This window comes from Pyrus communis, chromosome 1 (assembly GCF_963583255.1).
Source record: "Pyrus communis chromosome 1, drPyrComm1.1, whole genome shotgun sequence".
NCBI classification, from domain to species: Eukaryota; Viridiplantae; Streptophyta; class Magnoliopsida; order Rosales; family Rosaceae; genus Pyrus; species Pyrus communis.
This window is the reverse complement of record NC_084803.1, coordinates 16,788,919-16,813,122: the sequence shown is the minus strand read 5'-3', so window position 1 is coordinate 16,813,122 and position 24,204 is coordinate 16,788,919. Positions and strand designations below refer to the sequence as shown.

General features: G+C 35.8%; 2 protein-coding genes and 2 pseudogenes across 2 annotated transcripts; 3 read left to right on the top strand and 1 right to left on the bottom strand.

The window, feature by feature from the left end:
- Nucleotides 1-649: 649 nt before the first annotated feature.
- On the top strand, nucleotides 650-3,564 carry LOC137724643 (mannan endo-1,4-beta-mannosidase 7-like; annotated as a pseudogene).
- Nucleotides 3,565-7,045: 3,481 nt separating this feature from the next.
- Nucleotides 7,046-9,426, top strand: LOC137708995 (putative pentatricopeptide repeat-containing protein At3g47840; annotated as a pseudogene).
- Nucleotides 9,427-9,434: 8 nt separating this feature from the next.
- Nucleotides 9,435-12,227, bottom strand: LOC137709003 (lipid phosphate phosphatase epsilon 2, chloroplastic-like). Its single transcript, XM_068448152.1, has 5 exons — nucleotides 11,783-12,227; nucleotides 11,357-11,582; nucleotides 10,434-10,507; nucleotides 9,767-9,990; nucleotides 9,435-9,655 (listed from the first exon to the last, which is right to left on the bottom strand). The coding sequence occupies exons 1-5, from the start codon at nucleotides 12,125-12,127 to the stop codon at nucleotides 9,601-9,603; spliced, it is 924 nt and encodes a 307-aa protein (XP_068304253.1). The 5' UTR covers nucleotides 12,128-12,227; the 3' UTR covers nucleotides 9,435-9,600.
- Nucleotides 12,228-19,785: 7,558 nt separating this feature from the next.
- On the top strand, nucleotides 19,786-20,629 carry LOC137713481 (GCN5-related N-acetyltransferase 5, chloroplastic-like). The gene is made up of 2 exons (XM_068452816.1): nucleotides 19,786-20,126; nucleotides 20,359-20,629. Exons 1-2 carry the CDS (start codon nucleotides 19,786-19,788, stop codon nucleotides 20,627-20,629), a joined length of 612 nt encoding a protein of 203 aa, XP_068308917.1.
- The last annotated feature ends 3,575 nt before the right edge of the window (nucleotides 20,630-24,204 follow it).

The following is a 24,204-nucleotide window of genomic DNA, read 5'->3' as shown; positions in this document are numbered from 1 at the left end:
CAACGAAAATGAGAAGACATTGAATAGATAGTAAGTCATATATAAATTAAGAATTGGTGTCTTTTGTTCTGTTTAGTAAGTTGTATACAAACCACGAATTGATCTCCAAATGTAGTAGAGAAAAAGAACGGAACTTTTCAGCAATACTGTACTTGTTTCTTGTATTGTAACTTGTAACCATACTAGTATTACTGGTGTTTCTGAGATCATACTAGTTTGAGGATTACTAAATCTTATACTTGAATACAGGAACGAAAATGCAACTCGTGGTATCGTCCATGAGTCATGGTTACGATTAAGCCTTGCCTTTAATATTACTTTGAAAACGTTTTCAAACTTAGTCTTTCAATGAACTCCACATGTTTGCCATTGAAGTTTCCATGGACATAAATCTAGCAAATAAATTTGGAACCATAATATTTTCTGCATTGTTGGAACAGGAACAGGTAGCTGAGTGTTTGACTACGGTACTAAAATTTATTTGGCGTCTACCTACAAAATTCGGCGGTTCCGCTGCTCTGCTGCATGGATTACTAGTTTCCTTCTTCTCTATTTATTTGCACATTTGCAATTATAAAACAAGACAACCAAATTCACCTCCAAGCTTTTTATCCAACTGCAATAACATTACATCTACATTTTAGAGAAGATGAAGCATCCTTCTATTGCTCTTCTTTTAGCAATTATAATACACCAACAATGTTTTATTAGTCCCATCCATGTTTCAGCAGCAGGTGATGATTTCATCAGAGTAAGGGGAGTGCATTTTCTTCTCAACGGCAGCCCTTACTATGCAAACGGCTTCAATGGCTACTGGCTCATGTATGTGGCTTCTGACCCATCTCAGAGGCACAAAGTCTCGTCTGCTTTCCGCGAAGCAACTAGCCACGGACTCACCGTGGCTAGAACTTGGGCTTTCAGTGATGGAGGTTACAGGCCTCTTCAGTTCTCCCCTGGCTCCTACAACGAGCAAATGTTTAAGGTTCCTCTCTCATACTTGGTCTGCTTTACTCTTTGTTTTTCCTATCTGTCACTCTCGACGCCTATGATTGGATTGGATAATTCACTGAACTAGGCCTCGTTTGGTCTTTACAATTGGATTGGAATGGATAATGCACTATATTGAAGTATGCATACAGTGAGTTACCAATTCCAATTCACTCATAGTTACCAAACAAGGCCTCAAGGTATGCTGAAGTAAGAAATGAAGGCCAACTATCAAAGTTTGTCCCAAATGAAAGAATTAGATGGATTAATTTATAACTACAAGGCGTTGATCCTACCATTTTGTGTGGATTGAATGAGATGAGTTTCATTCACAAGTGATCCATCATCCATCTAATCCTAGGCCATTTCTTCTTTCAACATACTTTGAATTTGCTGAGTTATCTAATCCAATCTTAGCCACCACGGGCGCAAAAGATTTTTGAAGTTTGCACTAATGGTGGGTTTCGTAAATGTTTTCCTTCGGGTTTTGGTTTGAAGGGGTTGGATTTTGTGATAGCTGAGGCCAGAAGATATGGGATTAAGCTGATATTAAGCTTGGTAAACAACTATGAGAGCTTTGGAGGAAGAAAACAGTATGTGAATTGGGCAAGAAGGAAAGGGCAGAACTTCACATCTGATGATGATTTCTTCAGGAACCCTGTTGTGAAGGGTTACTACAAGAACCATGTAACCGTAAGTGAAAGCAATAAGAACTCATTTAGTCTCTATGATTGGATTGGATAACTAATAAAATCCCACGTAAGTTGAAGATACGAGTTACTCAACATACCTTGGGTATAAATATATTATCCAATCCAAATCCAATCCTAGGCACAACGATCCTTGAGAGTATGCAACGAGCCTTTTCTGTTTATGAATATGCATGATCTTCATTTCTAATTTTGATCCATTTTTTTTTTTTCAGGCTGTTGTTAACAGATATAACACCTACACTGGAGTTCATTACAAAGATGACCCAACAATTATGGCCTGGGAACTTATTAATGAGCCTAGATGCTCATCAGATCCTTCAGGAAGGACTATTCAGGTTAAAAAAACAAGCTACTGACTATCAAATTTCATCTTTCTTAAACCAAGTTTCAGGAAAAGCAAAAATATAAACTAATCATAGCTCTTATAGAGGATAAGGCTGCCTGACTAGGATAACTTTCACATCGGGTGGGACGAATGTGAAGTTAGGTGAGACTAAAATACAGGGAGTCCCATGCTTTTGTGAGAGCTGCCTTATAAATGGAGTGGTGGTGGTGCCCCTGCACAAGTTTTTCTCCTCGAGAATCAAAATAAATGCTAACTAGCAAAGCATAGATGGATAATATGCTAATTACCAAAATTGCAGCTACCATTTTTATGTGTTGTGCATTGCTAATTTAAGATGGATTTTTTCTTTTCATGTCAGATTTTTACTAATTGGTGTTCATACTAACAGGCTTGGATAATGGAAATGGCTTCACATGTGAAGTCAATAGATAGAAACCACTTATTGGAAGTTGGTCTAGAGGGATTTTATGGACAAGCAATACCTCAAAGGATGAGTCTCAATCCTGGTTATAATATTGGAACAGACTTTATTGCGAATAATCGGATTCCTGGGATCGATTTCACAACAGTTCATTCTTATCCTGATCAATGGTAAACATTCCTTAACTTGCAGGATCATGTCAACTTTCTTAGCGGTGTACTTATACCGGTTTTTGCTTGAGCAGGTTGGGTAGCTCTAATGATCAACATCAGCTCGCTTTCTCGAACAACTGGCTCAATACCCACATCCAAGATGCACAGAACATTCTTCAAAAGCCGATATTCATCGCGGAGTTTGGGAAGTCATGGAAAGATCCCGGTTTCAGCACCTACCAAAGAGACTTGCTCTTCAACACCGTGTACTCCAAGATATACTTTTCGGCGAAAAGAGGAGGAGCAGCTGCCGGGGGACTATTCTGGCAACTTCTCACTGAAGGCATGGACTCTTTCCGTGATGGATACGACATAGTTCTGAGTCAGAGTCCCTCAACAGCAAATGTGATTGCTGAACAGTCTCACAAGCTCAATCAGATTCGGAAGATCTTTTGCGCGGATAAGAAATGCTCGGATGTGGAAGAGGGCAAGGGCCATTAGAAGGGATGAATGGTTAGGTAGAAACTGTTGGTTTTATTTATTTAGATTATAAATAAACATAATCCACCAAATAGGAGATGGATTATGATAACATCTTTAATTATTTGTTATAATTAAAATGCAAGGAATATGCTTGGTATTATGGGCTTGCCTTAGCATCCAAGCCTTCACCCTAAACCCTAGCTAGACCACTATAATAGAGGTCTTAAGGAATTTCCTCCTCACTCACAAAACCCTCCCAAACACTCGGTTCACCAAGATGGAGGGGGAGACTTGAGAGGAAACTCTTAGAAGCAATTCCAAGTAACCAACTCACCGCCCTATGTCTCAAATTTGTACACGAAAGCCCAAATTCATGCGTGTTCGTGGTTCCTCGCTCGAGACGGTCGTAAGAACAAGAAGGTTGTTTGACATAAGGTTTTTCTACTAAGTATAATCCCTAAATCTTGAGTATTTATATATGTTGCATATTCATATATTTCTAATAGTGGTATTAGAGCTAATAGCTCTTGTTTTTCGCCATTCAATTGATATATGAGCTGAGAACCTTCATCAATACTGGATGTGGCTCGAAACTACATAAGTCATAACATACATAAAAATGTATTGTGCAAGAATCCACAATTCCCTTTTTATTATTTATTTACTTTACTAAAACAAAGACACTCTAGTAATTGCCGTAACTATAGTAGTTGTCACGTCATGTGGAGACTCACGACCACAACCTTTTCTTTTATGATTTCACTTCAAATACGAGTTGATCTCCAAGTTGGATGTGAGACACAAGCAAAGAAAATTAAGAAGCTATGGAGTTTGATCGAGTTCTTAGAAACTTCTCAGTCTGACATCGAAGAAAGTCAAGCATGACTTTGTGGCAGGTGTAAGAATGTCAAGCATGAGAAGTTTGTGGCAGGTGTAAGAATACCACGCTCCAGTCTGACCCACCTAGCGTCAGAATGTCAAGCATGACTTTGTGGCAGGTGTAAGAATACCACGCTTTCTTCGTTATTATGCTTTCTTTATGCCAAATGGTGCTTCAATGGACAATTTTCTAACTCAAGACGAACTACTATGGAAGATCAAAACAAGAGAGATGAAGGAGAAAGAGAAGTAATCTGGAGAGTTACTCACTTTAACGACACATGTCACTTGAAATCCTATCCGACAGATTATTGAGATTACATAAAGATAAGAAATCTGGAGAGTTACTCACATTAGCGACACGTGTCACTCGAAATCCTATCCGAAAAATTATTGAGATTGTATAAAGATAAGAAATCAGGAGGCTTATTCATTTAGCAACAAGTGACACTCAAAATATGTCTGAAAATCTTATTTTAATATGGTAATTTAATTTAATTAACCATATTAATTCAATTAAAAGAATAAATTATTGAGGAGTTATGTTTGGCCTATGGCTCTTTGGCCCCCTCGATTGGAGATGAGTTTTTTGTCAAAGGGTTATGTTTGGCCTATGACTCTTTGGCCCCCTCGGTTGGATATGGTATAAAATATAGTTTGGCACTGTTCATTAAAATATAATTTCTTGCAAGGCTATAGGGCTAAACATGGCCCTTTGGCCATCCTTTGGTTAGAGATAGCCTAAGATGAGACCTTATGATGGAGAAGGTCGATCTTGGCATAATTCATGTATATATTTCCATGACTCCAAGTAGCCTGGTTATAGCTGAATGTGGATTGTCTAATATAGGAGCCTGGATGGCATCCATGCCAAGAAATTTAGGTTTGATGCTAGCATAGCAACTGCGCTCAGAGTTGTATGACGCACCAAATATATGTTTCAAACAAATTGATATGCTTGTATTTGAAGTATGAGATTACGTCATAACATACATGTTTGAGACTAGAGTCAGACAACTATATGTGCTTAAGTTGATCAAAAAATAGTTAGAGTAATGAATAAATCACTTCTTCAGTACTGTGTGAGTCACTGAATTTTTGAATCCAACAACTTGTACCCTTTGGACTAAAGACTATGTCAGAAAGAGGATACTTGTCGACTGTTGTTTTAGCGTACTTACTTGAAGACACTCATCAATCATTACCATCTAAAGGGTGTGTCTAGGAAAGCTGTCAAATCTACTCAAACTGACATGAGTGCTTAGGAAAGACTGTTTGTCATTACACCACTTTAATATAACTCATTAGCTAGCCAGCGTTTGCGTAAAAGGCGATAACATGATTACATTTAATACTTGAGAGAAAAGACATTGCTTTTTCACGAGGGATTAAAGAATGTCTTGTTCTGTGTTTTAGAAAAACAATTTAGGGTATAGACGAAACGCTATCGAGAGAACGTTTTCATTGGCTATGCAAATAGTTTAAAGTTTTCTGTTCCTATGCTATAAATATTTTCGTTGGGTCGCGTCTTAATCATTCTTTGTGAACGTCAGAATGTTGGGAACTTGGGATGATGACAAGTGAATTTGAACGTGAGGACGCCACTCCTATTTGGGTGAGTGGGAGATGTTAGTTTTATTTATTTAGATTATAAGTAAACATAATAAACTCAAACACGAGATGGATTATGATAACATCTTTACTTATTCATTAATAATTTAAAATACAAGGAATATGCTTCGTATTATGGGACGCCAAAGCATCCCGCACGCAAGCCACATCCGAAATTCCCAAGGAAATTTACCACGGTGAAAGTGGAGGCTCAAATCAAGAGGAAACTCCTAGAAGCAATCCTAAGTAGCCTCTCACCACCCTGTGTCCCAAACCTGTACACGAAAGCCCCAATTCATCATGTGTTCGTGGATCCTAGCTAGAGTATGGTTGTAGGAATAAGACGGTTGTTCGCCTCATCCGCTTGGTATAATTCTTGAGTGTATACATACATACATACATATATACACACACACACACACATATATATGTGTGTGTGTGTATTACACTCTTTAAAAAGGCAAGCCTATAGGAGATTGATCAAATGCATTACACTTGTGAGGCTTGCTGTTATGGTTTCTCTGTTACAGATGATTCGGATGAACTTTTTCCCTCCAGGAAGGAAACTTGTGTTACAAGTATAGTTTGCACTTTTCTTTGCCCTACATGTCTGGACGTCTCGTACTTATGTTGTCACTTGTCAAGTGTGAAGTGGGTTTTCCAGGAAGTTTTCTGGTTTGTAGAAAACCAGACAGCTTCAAAGTCAAACATGTTATTTCATTCTGTCAAGCTTGTAATGCTGCTGCAAAATGAAAACTCTAATTTGTTCTTGTGTTGCTCTTTGTGGGATGAAATCTCGAGGCTACAATGGTTGGAGATCGATGTGGCTTAGAGTTTTGTAAACCTGTTAAATCTCAAGGCATGTAGCATATCGCTTCAACTATGGAGCTTAATATTCAACTAGAGTTTTTTAGCATGATTATCACGAATTTACGTGAAATTACTAATCGACTTATATTATAATATATGAATTTATTTATTATTATTATTAATATCATAAATTGATGTTATATCAATTATGTCGTTTATTCATATTGTAACACATGAACTGTCACACCCAAAAGTTTCTCTATGCTATAACGAGTGTTGTCCATGGAACACATAGAACATGAACTCATGACCTCTTCAAACACAATAAATTTTAGGGTTAATTATGAAACTGTCATGTGGGGGTTTTACCAATCCACTCACGTTATAACAATATAACACGTGTTTTATTTATTGATACGAAACACATTATGCATGTTATATTATAATATATGAACTAATAACGTTACACGTCTGTGTTACGAGTACACTCGGAAAAGTGCATTCAAACAAATTAGTCTCCCTCGGTACCAAACCAGTCGCAGAGTATTTCTGATTGAGATTGAGTTAATCCCATGTCCATTAGACAACAATAGCCAGAAAAATATTCCGCGCTTCTAACCTGTAGGCGCCAAATGTCTCTCATGGTCGCTCAATAACCAGAACATGATTGTATCAATTAAACCTCATATTCGACGAATATTTACAGCTTCAGCCTTCGCTCACGCAGAATGCAGAAACCTTCTTCTTCCGGATGCAAAACCAGACCATCTACATCAGAAGACCCATTTGGGTAATCATGTAGATATGCTTGAACTCAACGCTCAATTAAAGCAGCTAGTTAAAACCAGTAACGTTGGAGAAGCCCGGCAGATGCTCGATCAAATGCTTCAGAGAGATATGATTTCATGGACCAATATGACTTCAGGCTACGTTGGTCTTATGGGGAAGTAATACATGGATACTCGATGAAATCGGATTTAGTATATTTGGTCTTCGTGGGCAGTGCGCTTCTTGACATGTATATGAAGATTGGTAAGATTAAGAAAAAATACAGGCTTTTTGACGAAATGCCGATAAGAAATGTGGTGTCTAGGACCACTGTTATAACTGGCTTGTTCGTGCCGTTTACAATGTAGAAGGGTTGGAGTATTTTTCTGACATGTGGAGGTTGAAGGTGCGGTATGACGCATATGTGTTTGCTATCTTGTTGAAGGCGTGTGCTGATTTGGGTGCTTTGCAATATGGGAGAGCAATTCACACGCAAACAATGAAGAATGGGTTCGATGAGAGCTCAATGTGGCAAACTCTCTTGCCACCATGTACAACAAATGTGGCAAATTAGACTACCGGTTGCAGTTGCTTGAAAACAATGAGGATACAGGATTTCGTTTCATGGACATCAATCATTACGACTTATGTTTGGACAGGTCAAGAGGACCGTGCAATCAAAGCCTTTATAAGAATGCAGGAAGCCGGTGTGAGTCCTAATGAATACACTTTTGCAGGCGTCATCTCTAGAGTTGTCAATCTTGTTAGAGTTGAATGGGGTGAACAATTGCATGCCCACGTTTTACACAGGGGTCTTATCTCTTTGTTGTCGGTGGGAAATTCCATTGTAACCATGTATGCCAAGTGTGGGCGTTTGGCTTCAGGTTCTAAGGTGTTTCATAAGATGAGCAGGAGAGATATTGTTTCATGGAGCACTTTAATTGCCGGGTATTCTCAAGGAGGTTACGGTGAAGAAGCTTTTCAGTTTTTGTTGTGGATCAGAAGGGACGGACCAAAACCAAACGAGTTTGCTCTTGCTAGTGTATTGAGTGTTTGTGGAAGCATGTCGATGCTTGAACAAGGGAAACAACTGCACGCTCATGTTCTGTTTGTCGGTTTAGAGTTTACATATATGGTACAAAGTGCTCTTGTGAATATGTATTCGAAATGTGGAAGTATAAAAGAAGCTGCAAAGATCTTTGATGTGACAGAACTTAGTGATATTATTTCATGGACGGCGATGATTAATGGATATGCTGAACATGGGTTCTACCGAGAAGCCATTGATCTGTCTGAGAAGATTCCTAGGGTTGGTCTGAAACCAGACTCGGCAACCTTCATCGGTGTTCTTGTTGCTTGTTGCCATGCTGGACTGGTTGATCTTGGTTTCCACTACTACAATTCAATGAGCAATGACTTTGGGATTAATCCTGCAAAAGAACACTATGGCTGCATGGGTGATCTCCTCTGTCGAGCTGGACGGTTACGTGAGGCAGAGGACATGATCAAAAGTATGCCAGTTCAACAGGATGATGTTTTTGGTCTACTCTCCTCAGAGCTTGTAGGCTCCACGGTGATGTCGACTGTGGAAGACGTGCTGCAGATGAGATCCTTAAATTGGATTCGAGTTCTGCAGCGACTCACATTACGCTGGCTAACATGTATGCTGCTAAAGGAAAATGGAGGGAAGCGGCAGAAGTAAGGAAATAAAGGTCGAGGATCGACCATCTGCATTTGTCGCTGGAGATCGGTCTCATCCACAAGCTGATGATATATCCAGTGTGCTGGAATTACTAGCTTCAAAGGCAGAAGATACAATTCAGAAAATTGGTTCTTCACTAATTGACGTTGAAGGTTAGCATTTAATCCATAAAAAATTTAAAGCTAATCTCTTCAATTGGATGAAGCTACGTCAGACTACATGCAAGAGTCCAGTTTATATTAAGTGGGATCCTCTTAAATTTAAAGAAATCTATGGAACCAAATGAAATTGCATCTTTGGCTGACGTTCAAGGATAGGAAGTCGCATGAAAATTTGGATCCGGGGTCGCATTAAAAGGTCAAGCATTATCGAAGACATACTCTCAAAGAGGTCTCTTTCGGCTTTGTCAACATCCGAGGGCTCTGCATCTCTAATTCAAAGCATGCCGGGTTTAAAGGCTAGCGTGCTGGGTTCAAAGTGTTTGGGTTGCATGTAAGTTTCACTCCTATACAATTAACTGTTGAAACAAGAAGATATTGTTCAAACCATTTTGTCACTCCTTTATATGCTTTCTCAAATTTGTATACAATTTTTTTTCTTTTCTTCATCCATGCATTTTGTAGCTGGATAATCGGAAGGCGTTCAACCCTCAGCATGTCACCAGTCAAATTTCTGATTCATCAACTAAAACTGACACTCAACAGAAATTTAAAATTACCGACTACTTCTTAGTCTAATGGTATTTCTCTTTTCAATGCCCCCGATGAGGATCCTCCGCTATAACTATAAGAAAGAAAAAAAAAGCAGAAACGTAAAAGCCAGAAGCATAAAATGAGATGTACTAGTGGAAATGCAATTTACCATTATATCAAATCAATGTACGTGGTTTTTCACCTTTCATCCTTGAGCCAATAACGAATTACATGCACAACAAATCCTAGACAAAATCCAGCAGCCCCCACAGATACAACTATTTGAACCCATAAAGAGGAAACAAATGCTTTCTCCACAAAAGAATTCCATGTCCAGAACCAAAAGATGGCGAAAATAGTTCCGAATGCAGCACCCACAACAATTTGGCTGAGTGTATGAAATTTTTGAGAGACTCGTAACCACGACTGCAAAGACAAATAATAAAGATATACATAAGCAATCTAAATCCCCTTCAGTTCTGTTTACTTCGGATCTACTATCTAGTCAAGGCATATTGTTGCTTGTTCATTCTTTGCATGTCCAGCATTTATTGAGTTGAGAATACATTTGCTCGCCACCACACGTTAAATGTCATTGGATGAACTTAATTTCTGAGATTCGTGTAACGGATTATATTAAATCAAACTCATCCAATGACACATAATATTGTGGTAATGTTCACCATGGTGAGCAAATTTGTTCTTTTGGGTAGGGCATCAACTGAAGATCTTGAACACTCAACTCAAGTATGTAGCTGAGCTTTTGACAAAAAAAAAAAAAAAAAAAAAAAAAAAAAAAAAAAGAAAGAGTATGCAGCTGAGCTTCAAAGCATTATTTAACTGAAATCAACACATGATTGAATACTTACAAAATATGTACCAAACGCCAAGGCAAATGCAGTGACAGTCACAGAAATCTCATTGATCCCTAGCCATTCCACAACTGCAATAGCAGCACACATATAAACAGCATTGGATGAGAAAATAGAGGTAGCAGATTGATATTTGACTGACAAAAACAAGAAAACTACATGCCAATTCTCATCAACACCAACAAAAACACTGCATGCCAGTTATTCTCATAAATTTCATCCGGTTGCATTTCATGGTATCAGAGCTGAGACAAAGTCACACCAGAAAATCCCCTAAAGATGTACTCTTCGACATATGTTAAGAATTTTGCTAACTCCCTCATATCACACAGATTGAAAAATGCGACTACAATCCCACATAGCTGACTCACTGTCTTCTGGAAAAATCCTAAAAATTTAATCTTCACGAAGCTTTAGAGATAAGATTTAAAGGCAGGCATCATCAATCTAATGACAGGTCATCTAATCCATTCAATGATGAAGATCAGAAGACATCTTGACCCTTAGATGTGTCTAGACTCTAGTTGCTCGGCAGATGGCAATCATTAGTGCCTTAAAAACTGACTATTTTCCCCTAAATATTCCTCTGACCACAATTTGAAATTGTAAAAGTTCATAGCTGTCATTAGCATCCTTCCCAATGACATTATGCTGCAAACTGCTCTATGAAACTTAAGCTATCAAGGAAAGGATGAACAATGTATATTAAGCTCGCATTCCACGTAAACATGTTTATAGTAGTTTACACCAATCAGCGTATTATATCTTATAAACATACATTTTTTCAAGCAACAAGATATACTCTAATCTACGGGGAGGTGGATTCAACTTGAGCAAGAGGGCGGGGATTCTTCCGTTAAAAAGCATACAACATTCAGTTAACTGAGAAACACAATATCAAGAGGGATAAGAGAGATTACTTGACCAAACAGTGAACATAACAATGTAGAAGATGGATTGTGCGTGGGAAGAAGGCATTCCGGGCTCAGATTTCAACGACGGAATTGGCCTCTCCTGGTTCAGTATCCTTTTGAGCATAACAGATAGGATTGAATTTACAACAGACCCCATTGCAGCCCATATGGCTTCTCCGTCATGCCTCCATAGAATCACCACAGCAAATAAAGCAGATATAATCCACTTGCTCTGCATCCAACCCAAACCAATCCCTTAACATCATTCTAATTAAAATAAAACCCGACAACTATAAGTTTTATACAAAAACACTTCGAGGTCGTGCTCTAATTAAATTAATTATTAGTACTACAGTATTGGATTTGAAGCGTTTTTCTCTAAGTCTATGTAAAACACCCAATACTAAACATGAAACAGGCGATATTACCAACCAGTCGATTGAGCTTCGATTCCAACCCATTATCCACAACCAAAGGACTCAACTCCGAAGTCCCATCAATGTAATCTTCACGATGAAGCTCTCCGCCGCCGTCTTCGCCATCGGCGTTTCGAAAAGGCAGCATCTTTATCAGCTCAACCATGGAGTTGGAACCCATGACTCTGCTCCTCTGCCCTGAAACAGCTTTCTTTGGAACAAACCCACCTGAGGAATCCAGTTTTTTGGTGGGAAATCTGGGAAAAGAAATGGGTTTCAGAGATTTGAGCCAACAAGAACAGCGGGGGAAGATTCTGAGATTTGGGTAGTGGAAGAAATTGGTGGCTGCTGATGGTGGCATGGTTTATTGATGGTGCGGGAATGGGGTGGGTAGGCTGAGAGCCATATCTCAACGTTTTTATGGTGGAACTGGAACAAGTAATAAATGAGCGGCGCATAATAGCGTTGGGTGGTTTTGCTTTGGGCTAGATTTGTCTCTCACACAACTCTCCTGGATCTTGCCTATAACCTAAGATTTGTCGCTTGATGTACTGCAATATGAGTTTGTTATTAGTTTAAATGGTGCATTTGTTGGGCCTTTGTTAGGTTTTGAGATTCACAATCAAAACTAATATGGGTCTGAGCGTGCCACCGTTATCTTTGTATATCATATTGTTCTTCATTTGTTATTAAGTGAGATGATTACTTGCGCCACAAGTTATTTAGACTTCTTAGTACGATTGGATTGTTTACAGATGAGTTAAGTCTGTATAAAGTTCTTTTCTTGCCTTATAAACAAGGACTTTTACTCATAATATCATATGTCCAAATAAAGGGAGTTCAAGGTCCTTCAAATTATTTCTTTGATTACGGTTAACACTAAAGAAGCAAAGTTAATTAGTTTAGCAAGATTAACCATAGATGAAACCTTGAACGAAAAGCAGTAAAAAATGATATAGGAGTTGTAATCTTTGGAGATCTACCTTACGTAAGTACAACAGAAATGCATAAAACAACAGCTCTACAAACAGTCAGGTAAGAGTATGACCTTGTCAAGCAAGGTTTGTCTTCTTGTAACCATTTCTCTTTGTGTTTTACAGGGGTTGTAATCTTTGGAGAGTGAATTACAAATCGGGTTTACTAAAGGAATTTGATACTACAATACACGGGAAGGGTAACAGAGCTTCTAAAACTTGACAAAAAATGGCTTTCTATGGTGCACCTGCAGTTAAAAATGATAAAGTTTGAACAAACTAAAGCTTTATGGTTTCTTGCTTTGTTAAAGTGCAAAGTTGGATGTTTTTTTATTGATTGGTTGAGTATCCTTCTTCCTTGTGTCCTTCGTTGCTTTTAGACTCTCTAACCCGACTGTCCAAGCCTCCCTGTTTTGGTGATGGCCTCCAGAGCATGATGAGTCACCGTTTATTTACCTATCTATGTCCTTGAAAAGTACTTTTTGCTGGTGGTGAGTTGTCATTTGTCTGTCACTTCTCAAATAGGCTTGTTGCCTATTTCTTGGCAAAAATGATTTTCAATTCTTCCTGAGCTGCCAACTATCTGAGCCTAATCCTCTTTCTATTTTTTGCATTCTTGGGCTTCCAATTGCACTAAGCCCAACATTAAATATCCACTCAAATAGGTTTTGCTGAGAAAAATTCAAACATGGATGTGTTATTTTCCGGGAAATTCCAAAATGGCATCAAAATATTATTTGTGGCACAATGGCAACATAATGTACTTATTAAGGCATGACTCGTGGTGCTTTCGTCACTCATATTTTACCCTAATTTTTGGATAATATCATGCAAATAACTTCTTCTTTTTTTGAGTATATCGATATTTTTAAACTGGGAGAGAGGGTGTTCGGCTAAACCACACAATGGGCAGCCTAATTTGATATCGAATTTTCCATTCACGAGATTTGAACCTAAAACCTGTTACTTTTAAGCAAAGAGGAATACTACCAGACATGTAAATAACTTTTAGTTGACCTAATTCATAAACGTCTATTTTTATTTACTTATTTGGGAATTAAACTTAGAATAATGTGTTAATTGCAAGGCTAGTAGTTTGGTTGGTAAGAGCATATCGTAAACAACATTGCTTGGTAATAATAACTTGATAAAATTGAGAATAGATCATTTTCAACATGAGATTATTTATTCATTGCTTTCTTTTCATTATAAGTGATAGTACTATTCTAAGCTACACTAAGAGAAGAGAAAAAAAAATTGATCTTGAAACATAGTGTGTTGAAGAGAAAGTCCATTAATTAATAGAGCAATCTAACACTAATTCACTACTATTTATTTATTACATGCGTGGTAGTAAATGATTTGCTGAAACTTATAGTATAATACACACACGTGTTTATTTTGTTTTCCAATTTACCTTATTATGTATATTTTTAGGGGAGTATTTTTGCTCACCATCATTTAGTGTGGTGTATGCTCACCACCCTATTTATCACCATTAGATGAGTTTGAATTTTGAGATTTGTGTAGTGGATAAACATAAATCTCAAAATTCAAACTCATCTAACGGTGATAAATAGGGTGGTGAGCATACATCATACTAAATGATGGTAAGCAAAAATGCACTCTATTTTCAGTGTTGTACAATAGAAATTAAAGTCATTTAGTCAAAGATCAATAAAACTTTACTATTTGGCAATATATCAGTGACATATTTTTGTTCTAGACTTAATCAATGATATATTTTTATTAATTAAGTATAGATCAATGATAAATGCTACATGGGCTTTAAGGCATTATCAATAGTCAAAATTTTATCCTTCTCTCCTTCTCTTTCATTTTTTTCAAAAAAATTGTGACTACATGCTGCCCGATCTTTCTTCTCCACCCCACAACCAACCGCTAAGTAGATTTGCGAAATATGCAATCAAGCCGTCCACGTGCGCTCACTACATCGATCTCTCTTAGCCCTCTCCCACTCCCAATCCAGCAACTTGTTCTTGGTGGGACTCTTTGACGACGCCACACCACCGCCACCACCTACAAGAGAAAAAAGACTTGAAATCAAACCCAAAAAGCTCTAATTTCAATACATACACCTCGTTGTCACCATCTTTCACCAGCAAGGCCTTCTCGTTGAGATCGAAACGGGTAAAGCCGTGACAAGGATCTGCGAGGGATGAATTTTGGGTTGAATTTTATGGGTTTTGATGTTTTCTTCTTTTGGGTTGAAATCTTTTTGCGTTTTGATTAATTTGATGGGTTCTATCTCCTTTTGTTCTATGATATGAAGTTTATATTTTTTTTTTTAGAAAAGTAATTTTATGGTTGAGAGAGACTCCATGAAATGTGGAAAAGATTACGCAAAGAAGAAGAGAACCAGGAAATGAACACTGCAATGCAGCGTCTGAATAGAAATGTAAAAACAGACCCAGGAAATGGACATTGCATTGTATTGTCTAACTCAAAACGTTAAAAAAAAAAAAAAAAAAAAGAACTAGGAAACGAACACTGCATTGTAGTGTTTGAATCAAAATGTAAAAAAGAAAAGAAAAACAAAACCAAGAAATCAAAATGTAAAAAAGAAAAAAAAAAAAAAAACAGAACCAGGAAACAGACACTGTGTTGTAGTTTCTGAATCAAAATGTAATACAAGAAAAATAGGACATGGAAAAGAACACTGCATTGTAGTGTTTGAATCTAAACATAAAAATAAATAATTGCTCGAAGAATGAAGCATAGAAGGCGTGTGAATGATGGAAAAAAAAGGAACTAGGAAATGGACACTGCAATGCAAGGTCTGAGAAGGGGGGTGTCAATTGAAGTAGGTGCCAGCTGTAATGGCAGATTATGTAATTTTTGTTTATTTTAAATGCATTTAAGTGTCATAATACATGATTGACCTATTTATAATTAACATAAATATTGTTGATATATTGTCAATATGATAACTTTGTATTGATTTTATACAAAATCACCCTATAAATTAAGTGCATTCTCCTTCTAACTTGTTTTAATTTGTTCATGAATAATAAATTCACAGCCAACCACCACTACAAAAAGCTTAAACAAACGAAACAGCTCACATGTACAATTGAAAAAAAAACCAGAAAATTCCAGCATTAACACTAATTAAACAAGTAGCATAAGATTCTAACTGTGGCAAAGCGTTCCTAATTTGTGCATAATCTTGAACGCCATTCAAGTAAAGTAAGAAGAGGTTAGCAACAATACTGCAATACTCTGTTTCTTTTTGTTGGAAAACAACAGCAGTCGTCTAGTAGTTACGTGAGAGAGAGAGAGAGAGAGAGTCTTGATGTTGGAAAACAACAACAGTCGTGTAGTAGTTATGTGTGAGAGAGAGAGAGAGAGAGAGTCTTGATGTTGGAAAACAACAGCAGTCGTGTAGTAGTTACGTGCCAACAACAGCAGTCGTGTAGTAGTTACGTGAGAGAGAGAGAGAGAGAGTATTGACAAAGTTGAAAGTCCTTTTTGGTGCCTGAATTTTTTTTTTTTTTTGAATAAGTTGAAAGTCCTGATAAAGCTTTAATGTGGCCACTTAAATGCGCGTTATTCTCTATTGTATGCATTTTTCCCATATAAATGAATATCGTACATATTCGAAGAAAGGTGTTTTTAGTTATTCTGTGTCGAATATGCAATGCTTGCCTGACTTGATCGTATGTAGACTTTAGCCCAATGTATCCGTTTAATATATGGTTCTCTCTCTTCTCATTTTTCTTCGAATCATCTGTATCTAATATGATTTATAAACATAGTTTGTTAAAAATAAAACATAAAGAACTTGGATTGGAGTATTCACATTTTGTCGCCCCTCCCTCTCAAGCATTTGTTTCTCAGTTGACAGTCTGAGTTGGCGCCGATTTTCGGACTTCTTGTTGTTGCATAATTGATAGAAAAATGGAAGAGAATAATTCACTGCTAGGATTTTGCATTAAAAGTTTTTAAGCCACATATTATTATGATTTAGTGATATTTTTCTTTACTTATAAATAAGAGATATTAAATTCGAATATCAATGTGAGTTTGAAATCAATTTATTCTATCATCCTGAGTTTTAGAGGGTTTGTGGGCTTTAAAACTTTGGAAAACGAGTGACTAAAAACAAGGAACCATAAGAGCAAGTCCACCCCAATGGGGTAGGTTAGGACAAAGCCTAAAAAATAGGCTGGCTTCACTCAAATCCCCTCCGGCTGATCCAAATAGGCCAACCCACAACCCAAGCCAACATGTAGGTCAGCCCAAAATGTGCTGAGCAACACTACTACAATATTAGCTTTAGGTGGCGGATGATGGTGGCGAATATTAGAAAAATCTTGTTGGATAAATTATATTCGACACATCATTTAATTAGTTGCGGATATTAGAAAAATCATGTCGGTTATATCCGACATAAAGTCCTGGCGGATATTTAGTCGCAGATTCTGGCGGTTTTTAAGTTAATGGTGGCGGTTATAACCGACATAAATTGACTATTTTATTATTTTAGTATTCTGGCGGTTATTATTTTAGTATTATGGCGGTTATAACCGACATAAATGAAAGTTTTATTATTTTAAAATGTTATATTGATTAAACATAAATAAATAAACACATATTTTAAATATTTTTTTTTCACTCATGACCCTAAAGTCTAATGAACCCAATTCCCACGGGTCATAAATTTTCTGAGAGAATAATAACAACATACTACAATCTGAAGCTCAATCATTTTTGTAATAAGGATTATGCTCCCTCACATGCAAGCAACAAGATACAAAGAAATTCAAACAATTTTTTTCAATGCGACACAAAGCACATTGTTTGGCACATAAACACACATGAACATCTGATGTACTCTATCATGTCTCATTTTATTATTTTAAAATGTTATATTGATTAAAAATAAATAAATAAATAAATAAATAAATACATTTTTTAATATTTTTTTTCACTCATGGCCCTGTCAGATATAACCGACAGGAAAAAAGCAAAATTTTGGACGGCAGCCTGAATAATCTATGAATGTTTTTTTTTATTTATTTTTTATTTTTTATTTTTTTGCGATTTTTTACACATGCTATCTCAGAGTATATACAAACATATTTGACAGTTGGATCGTTGAAACTAGTTTTATAAAATGCATATCCTACCAAATTGATAGATTTAACAAACACTTAAGAGTTAACGTTATACTTCCATCAAGTATAAAATAAGATTTATCCACTAGTGTAAATATTTTAAATTGAAGATCGAATTCATTCATTGCATTCTTATAGGATCGAGGAGTGTAGCTGCAAAAGATCACCAAAATTGGAGCTAAAATAACCGTTAAATTGTGATTTTTTGTTTATAACCATCGAAAACTTTTGTTCCGTGCCTAATCTCTGAATGTTTGTATTTTGCGATTTTTTACGTATGCGATCTTGGAGTGTGTACAAACAAGTTTGACGGTTGCATCGTTGAAAAATGTTTCATAGAATGCGTATCATATCAAAACAGTAGATTAAACCAACACTTATAGTTAATGTTATACTACCCCATCAAGTATAAAATAAGATTTTGTGGTATCCACTAGTGTAAATATTTTAAATTGAAGATCGAATTCATTCAATGCATTCTTATAGGGTTGAGGAGTGTAGCTGTAAAAAATCATCAAAATCGGAGCTAAAATAACCGTTAAATTGTGATTTTTCGTTTATAACCGTAAAAAACTTTTGTTTTGTTACCTAATATCTGAATGTTTGTTTTTTTTGATTTTTTACATATGTGATCTAGGAGTGTGTACAAACAAGTTTGATGGTTAGATCATTGAAAAAAGTTTCTTAGAATGTGTATCGCGTCAAAACAGTAGATTAATTAAACACTTAAGAGTTAATGTTATGCTTCTATTAAGTATAAAATAAGATTTTATAGTATCCACTAGTGTAAATATTTAAATTGAAGATCAAATTTATTCATTACTTTTTTATAGGGTCGAGGAGTGTAACTATAAAAAACCATTAAAATTAGAGCTAAAATAACCGTTAAATTGTGATTTTTTTGTTTATAACCGTCGAAAACTTTTGTTCCGTTATGCAATCTCTGAATGTTTTTTTTTTTACGATTTTTTACGTATGCAATCTCAGAGTGTGTACAAATAAGTTTGATGGTTAGATCGTTGAAAAAAAGTTTCGTAGAACGCATCACATCAAAACGGTAGATTAAACAAACACTTAGAGTTAATATTATACTTCCATTAAGTATAAAATAAGATTTTGTGGTATCCACTAGTGTAAATATTTTAAATTGAAAATCAAATTCGTTCATTGCATTCTTATAGGGTCGAGGAGTGTAACTGTAAAAAAATCATCAAAACCGGAGCTAAAATAACTGTTGAAAACTTTTGTTCCGTTACCTAATCTCTCAATGTTTTTTTTTTTTTTTTGCGATTTTTTACGTATGCGATCTTGTAGTATCTACAAACAAGTTTGACGGTTAGATCATGGAAACTAGTTTCGTAGAATGCATATTTCTGGTAAATTTGCTAAATTTTGAAGTGGGAAAAGTAATTTGTGCTAAATTTTTAGTTATGTGTTTCAAGTATTGATTACACAATATTTAGTTTGTGTGATGACATTTTCATTGTACAATTCTCTTTTTGTTTCTTTATCGCATATTTTACAAGGGATATTATCTATTAAACCAAAAGTGTAAAAATTATCTATTAAACCAAACAATTATTTATTTAATTTTTAAAAACGTATTCTATTTAAATACATATTATTTATTTATTTATTAAACCACAAAATTATTATTTTATTTTTTTAAAATCGTAACAAAATTTAGGGGGGATTTTTGCCGCCATTTTGTTTTTGTCGGTTGTAATCGACAGTAATGAAATTTTTCTGTCGGTTTTTATTTTAAAAAAATATTTCTTTCAATTTTAACCGACAATAATGAAAATTTTCTGTCGGTTTTTATTTAAAAAAAAATTTTCTTTCGGTTTTAATCGATAGTAATGAAAAATTTCCAAAATAAAACCCCTTCATCTCTAAGAGCAGTAATGGCTTGGTTGCTCGCCGAGTCATTCGCGGAGTCGATACTTTTGCCTTCTAGGTTTGTGTCTGTGCTGGGCTACTTGGTCAAGCAATACTTGTTTGAAAGAATGGAGCTTCTTCCCAACACCGCCACGCTCATCTCATTTTACAGAAAAAGAAAAGAAGAGGGCAAAGAAGAAGAAGAACGACTGGAAGAAGTAGAAGAAGAAGATGAAGTTGAGCTTTTGGCGGGGACTGTGGAAGTTTGCTTTAACAAAAAGGGTGCCGTTGCCTCTCCTCCTACACCAACTCCTCCCAAGAATTCACCTTATATTAGTAAAATGGCGGGGAAAAAATCACTTTGGAGGTTTGTTTTGCTTCCCCAATTGAAGTTTTACTTTATCAGAGCTTTATTCTTGTCGGCATAATTGCATTGCATTGTATTCTTGTTGTAATTCGCAGATTGAAGTTGTATTTTTTTTTGAACTGAATGATCACAAAACTACCCACATATAACACCAGATTTGAAAAGACAAAGCTTTAGTTCACTGTGTCTCAAATGAGACTTGATTTAAGATTATGACTTTGTAAATTTTCAGGAGGAGCATTAGATGGCATCTTTTGAAGGCAAGCGAGGAACTAATCTCGCAGATGAGTTCCTCAAAAGAGGTGTACTTGCATTGCAGGATGATTGATACAGCTCCATTCAACATGTATAAAAAAGCAGGATACGACATTGTAAACACGGATACCATTTTGATTTTGTTGCTGTTGCAGAGACGCAAGCACTTAATGTGCAAGAAACTTCCAGTCTTAACCAACTTTTCAGAATCGGATACGTTCTATTCACAAGAGGAATTAACACCATGAATGTTTACGTGAAAATCATAATATGTGTCTTTGAGGTACATGTAGTTGCTGCCATAATCTTTTTTTGTAGATTTGTATTGATAAATCATTATGTAGTAAATCTCATACTATTGCCTTCTCTGAGCATAGTGAAAAAAACTAGGAATTTTGTGTCTTCTCTAAGCAGCAGTAATGGCTTGGTTCTTTATTGTTATGCAGAAATTAATACATTTGAAAGGGAAAGAAATGATTCAGAAAGTGATTTATATATATATATATATATATATATATATTTTTTATTATTAATATATTTTCTGTCGGTTTTATCCGACAGAGAATGCTCTTATTAATCATTATTAATAAATTCTTTGTCGTTATATTTGACCCAAGTTCTGTCGGTTTTAGAGTATTTTCTGTTGGTTTTATCCAATAGAGCTTCTTTGTCAGTTATATCTGACACAATTTCTGTTGGTTTTAGAGTATTTTCTATCGGAAAATTCATTTCCTGACGCTGGCAATTCTGTTGCTTATTATATCCACCACTGCATCCATTTTTCTGTCAGATTTTGCTTAATATCCGACAATAATATACGTTTCTTGTTGGTTATCATAACGATACTAATAAATGATTTCGTAGTAGTGCAATGTATCGGTTTATGTGACGTCAAGCTGGCGTTAGCGAGGCCTAATAATTTTTTTTTGTGTCGGGCGCGTGGGAAACACGCATGAGTGGGCGCGTGTTCCCGATAGAAAAAAGACGCAATAAAGAGGAGCGGGGAGAAGCCATGTGGCGTTTATTCGGCTGATGGATTTCCAACGGTAAAAAAAAACTTGAAATTCAAATCTAATGGCTAGTGACACGATGTGATATAAACTAACACACAAATTAAAACCTTCTTCTTGATAGTTGTAGTATGTAAAAGTAGGGATCGTTCTAGGTCGGGGATTAGAAAGGCTGCTAATCTACACAAATTAAACTCTAAATCACTAAACTAGACTAAAAAACAGAAAACTAAACTTAAAATGACTCAAAACAAACTAAACTGACTCAAATAACTCAAAACAAGCACTAAGGGGTTATTTGGACGAAAATCTAACTAAATTGACTCAAAACATGAAAGGGGGGTTTGTTTGGACAAAAATTGACTTAAAACTAATAAGTTGCAGAACTAATTAAAGGTTACACGAAATTGAGGTGAATTAAAAGGTTAAAGGCTAGCTAGAGGGTCCTTCTCCACATATGACACATATAAATCGATTTCTAGTTATTATTCCTATAAACCATAAATGACAATATCCCAAGTTAACCGTGAACTGCACAAATTAACCATCAGATTTTCCTAATTTCATTGAATTGGACTTAGCGACGCAATCAAATTATTCTTATCAAGTTCCCTATATGAACTGCATAATAGAGATACATATCAAAGATCATTAAGTTCTATGAAAATTATAAGCATTGACAAGGCACTCGTAACTATGAACTGCATAATACTTCTGCCATGGATTTACTAACACAATCATGACTAGTGACTTCCACTACTTGTGAATATAAGTTCATAACTATTAGGTGAAATTCCCTTATATTTTAGTATCAGATTCATGCATGCAAACTAAGTATGCATCCTTAATTAACATACAAGAATAAGTTATCAATCAAATAGATAAGTAAATCGCATTCATGTTTTACGAAACAATAACTGGAGGAAATCAATTCATATTACATATATGTTCATGGCTTTGAATTCACCTCTAACTAAAACGAAATTAGTTCCACATGTTTGCAATTAAACAAAACCAATCTAATTTAAACATTGAACTAAACCTAAGGATAGAAAAAACCTAGAAACGCTCCATCACTCCAATGGTCTTGGATAGCAGGTCTCGGCACAAAGCTCTTCTTCTCATTCCTCCGTTGCAAAGCTGCGGCACAAAGTTATTTTTTCTGATTTTCTCTCTAAAGCTCTCCCTCTCTATCTCCCCTGAAAATTGCGGCACAAAGTTATTTTTCTGATTTTCTCTCTAAAGCTCTCCCTCTCTTTTTGTGCAGCATAATATATGTATATATAGGCTAGGGTTCACGGCACCAATCCTTGGAGGACAAGGATAGGGCATGGCACAATTCTAAGAGAAGAAGGATTAGGTTATTTGCATGATTTCAAGACTTATAGAATCAGATATGCATTGTAAAACATGATAAGGACTCCTAAATTCAGATGGGAAAGATTTAGAATAGGATAAGGACTCCTATTGTAGCTAGAGATGAGTTTAGATAATGTTGGATTAAATAGGATAATGTTTGGATAATATGGGATAATATAAGATAATAAGATAAGACAAGGTTGGATAAGATCTCATTGTTTTCAGCTGATTCCTTGTTTTCCAAACCTTAATATAATTATTCCAGATTTGTAGCACAATTTTACCATTATTTAAACACCGAAAACGTCCATCCATTATTCTCCATTCACATGCTATCCAATCCAAGTCCAAAACTGCTCTAAATTGCTCATTTTGGCCAACTTTGCCATTTGGACCTGCAAACACACGAAAATGGCTTAAAACACTCTAATAAATAGAAACTAACTGAGTAAATGGAAGGAAATAGGTTAACAAAGTCGCATAAATATGCTCCTATCATGACATGGCGCGTTCTGGGCCGTCCGATTCCTAGATCAACGATCCACGATTTTCGGCTAAAAAAAGAAAAAAGAAAAGCAAACAGTCATAATTATTACCGTTGGCCATGTGTCCAAATCTTGGCTGTTAGATTTCAATCTTTTTCAAATCCAACAGTCTAGATTAATTAACTTAATAAAAATTAATAAAAAAGTATGAAAAATTGTTTTAAAATATAGAAAAAATAAAAATAAAAATAATAATTATTTTTTCTATAAATACCTAACCATCATCTTCCACCTTATGTGATTGTTGAAAATCTTATCGAAATCTTGGCTAAAGGATTGTAAACAGATAGTGACACATGGCGCGTTGGGATTAGTTGAAAATCTTATCGAAAATCTATCCACAAATTTTACTTTCGGATATGACACATGCCGTGACAAGATTGGTTGAAAATCTTATCGTAATCTTGGCTACAAGATTGTAAACAGATAGTGACATGTGACGCGTCAGGATTGGTTGAAAATCTTATCGGAAATCTATCCACAAAATAGTACTTTCAGATAATGGCACGTGGCGTGACAAGATTGGTTAAAAATCTTATCTGAAATTAAAACTAATTTTTTTTATAAAAAGATAAATAATATTTTAATACGAATTGACTAGACTTTATGCTAGCGCATTTTTTAGGGGTGGAGATGCATTTGGTCAATTACTGTTCGTTGGGGTCAATTGCTATTCATTTGAGTTAATTAAATGGGCTGGGTGCTAGCGCATTTTTAGGGGTAGACTTGCTTTAACAGCAATGAGGCCCTTGAACAGGTGATTAAAATCCAAATCCAACTATGGTTTTGATAGTGTGCAGGAGAAGGGTCCTTCAAGGACTTGAAGAATAAGAAACCCTTGTTTCTTGTCCAACCACACATGAGAGCAAACTATTTTAGGTTGACGACCCTTTTTTCCTTTCTTCTTAT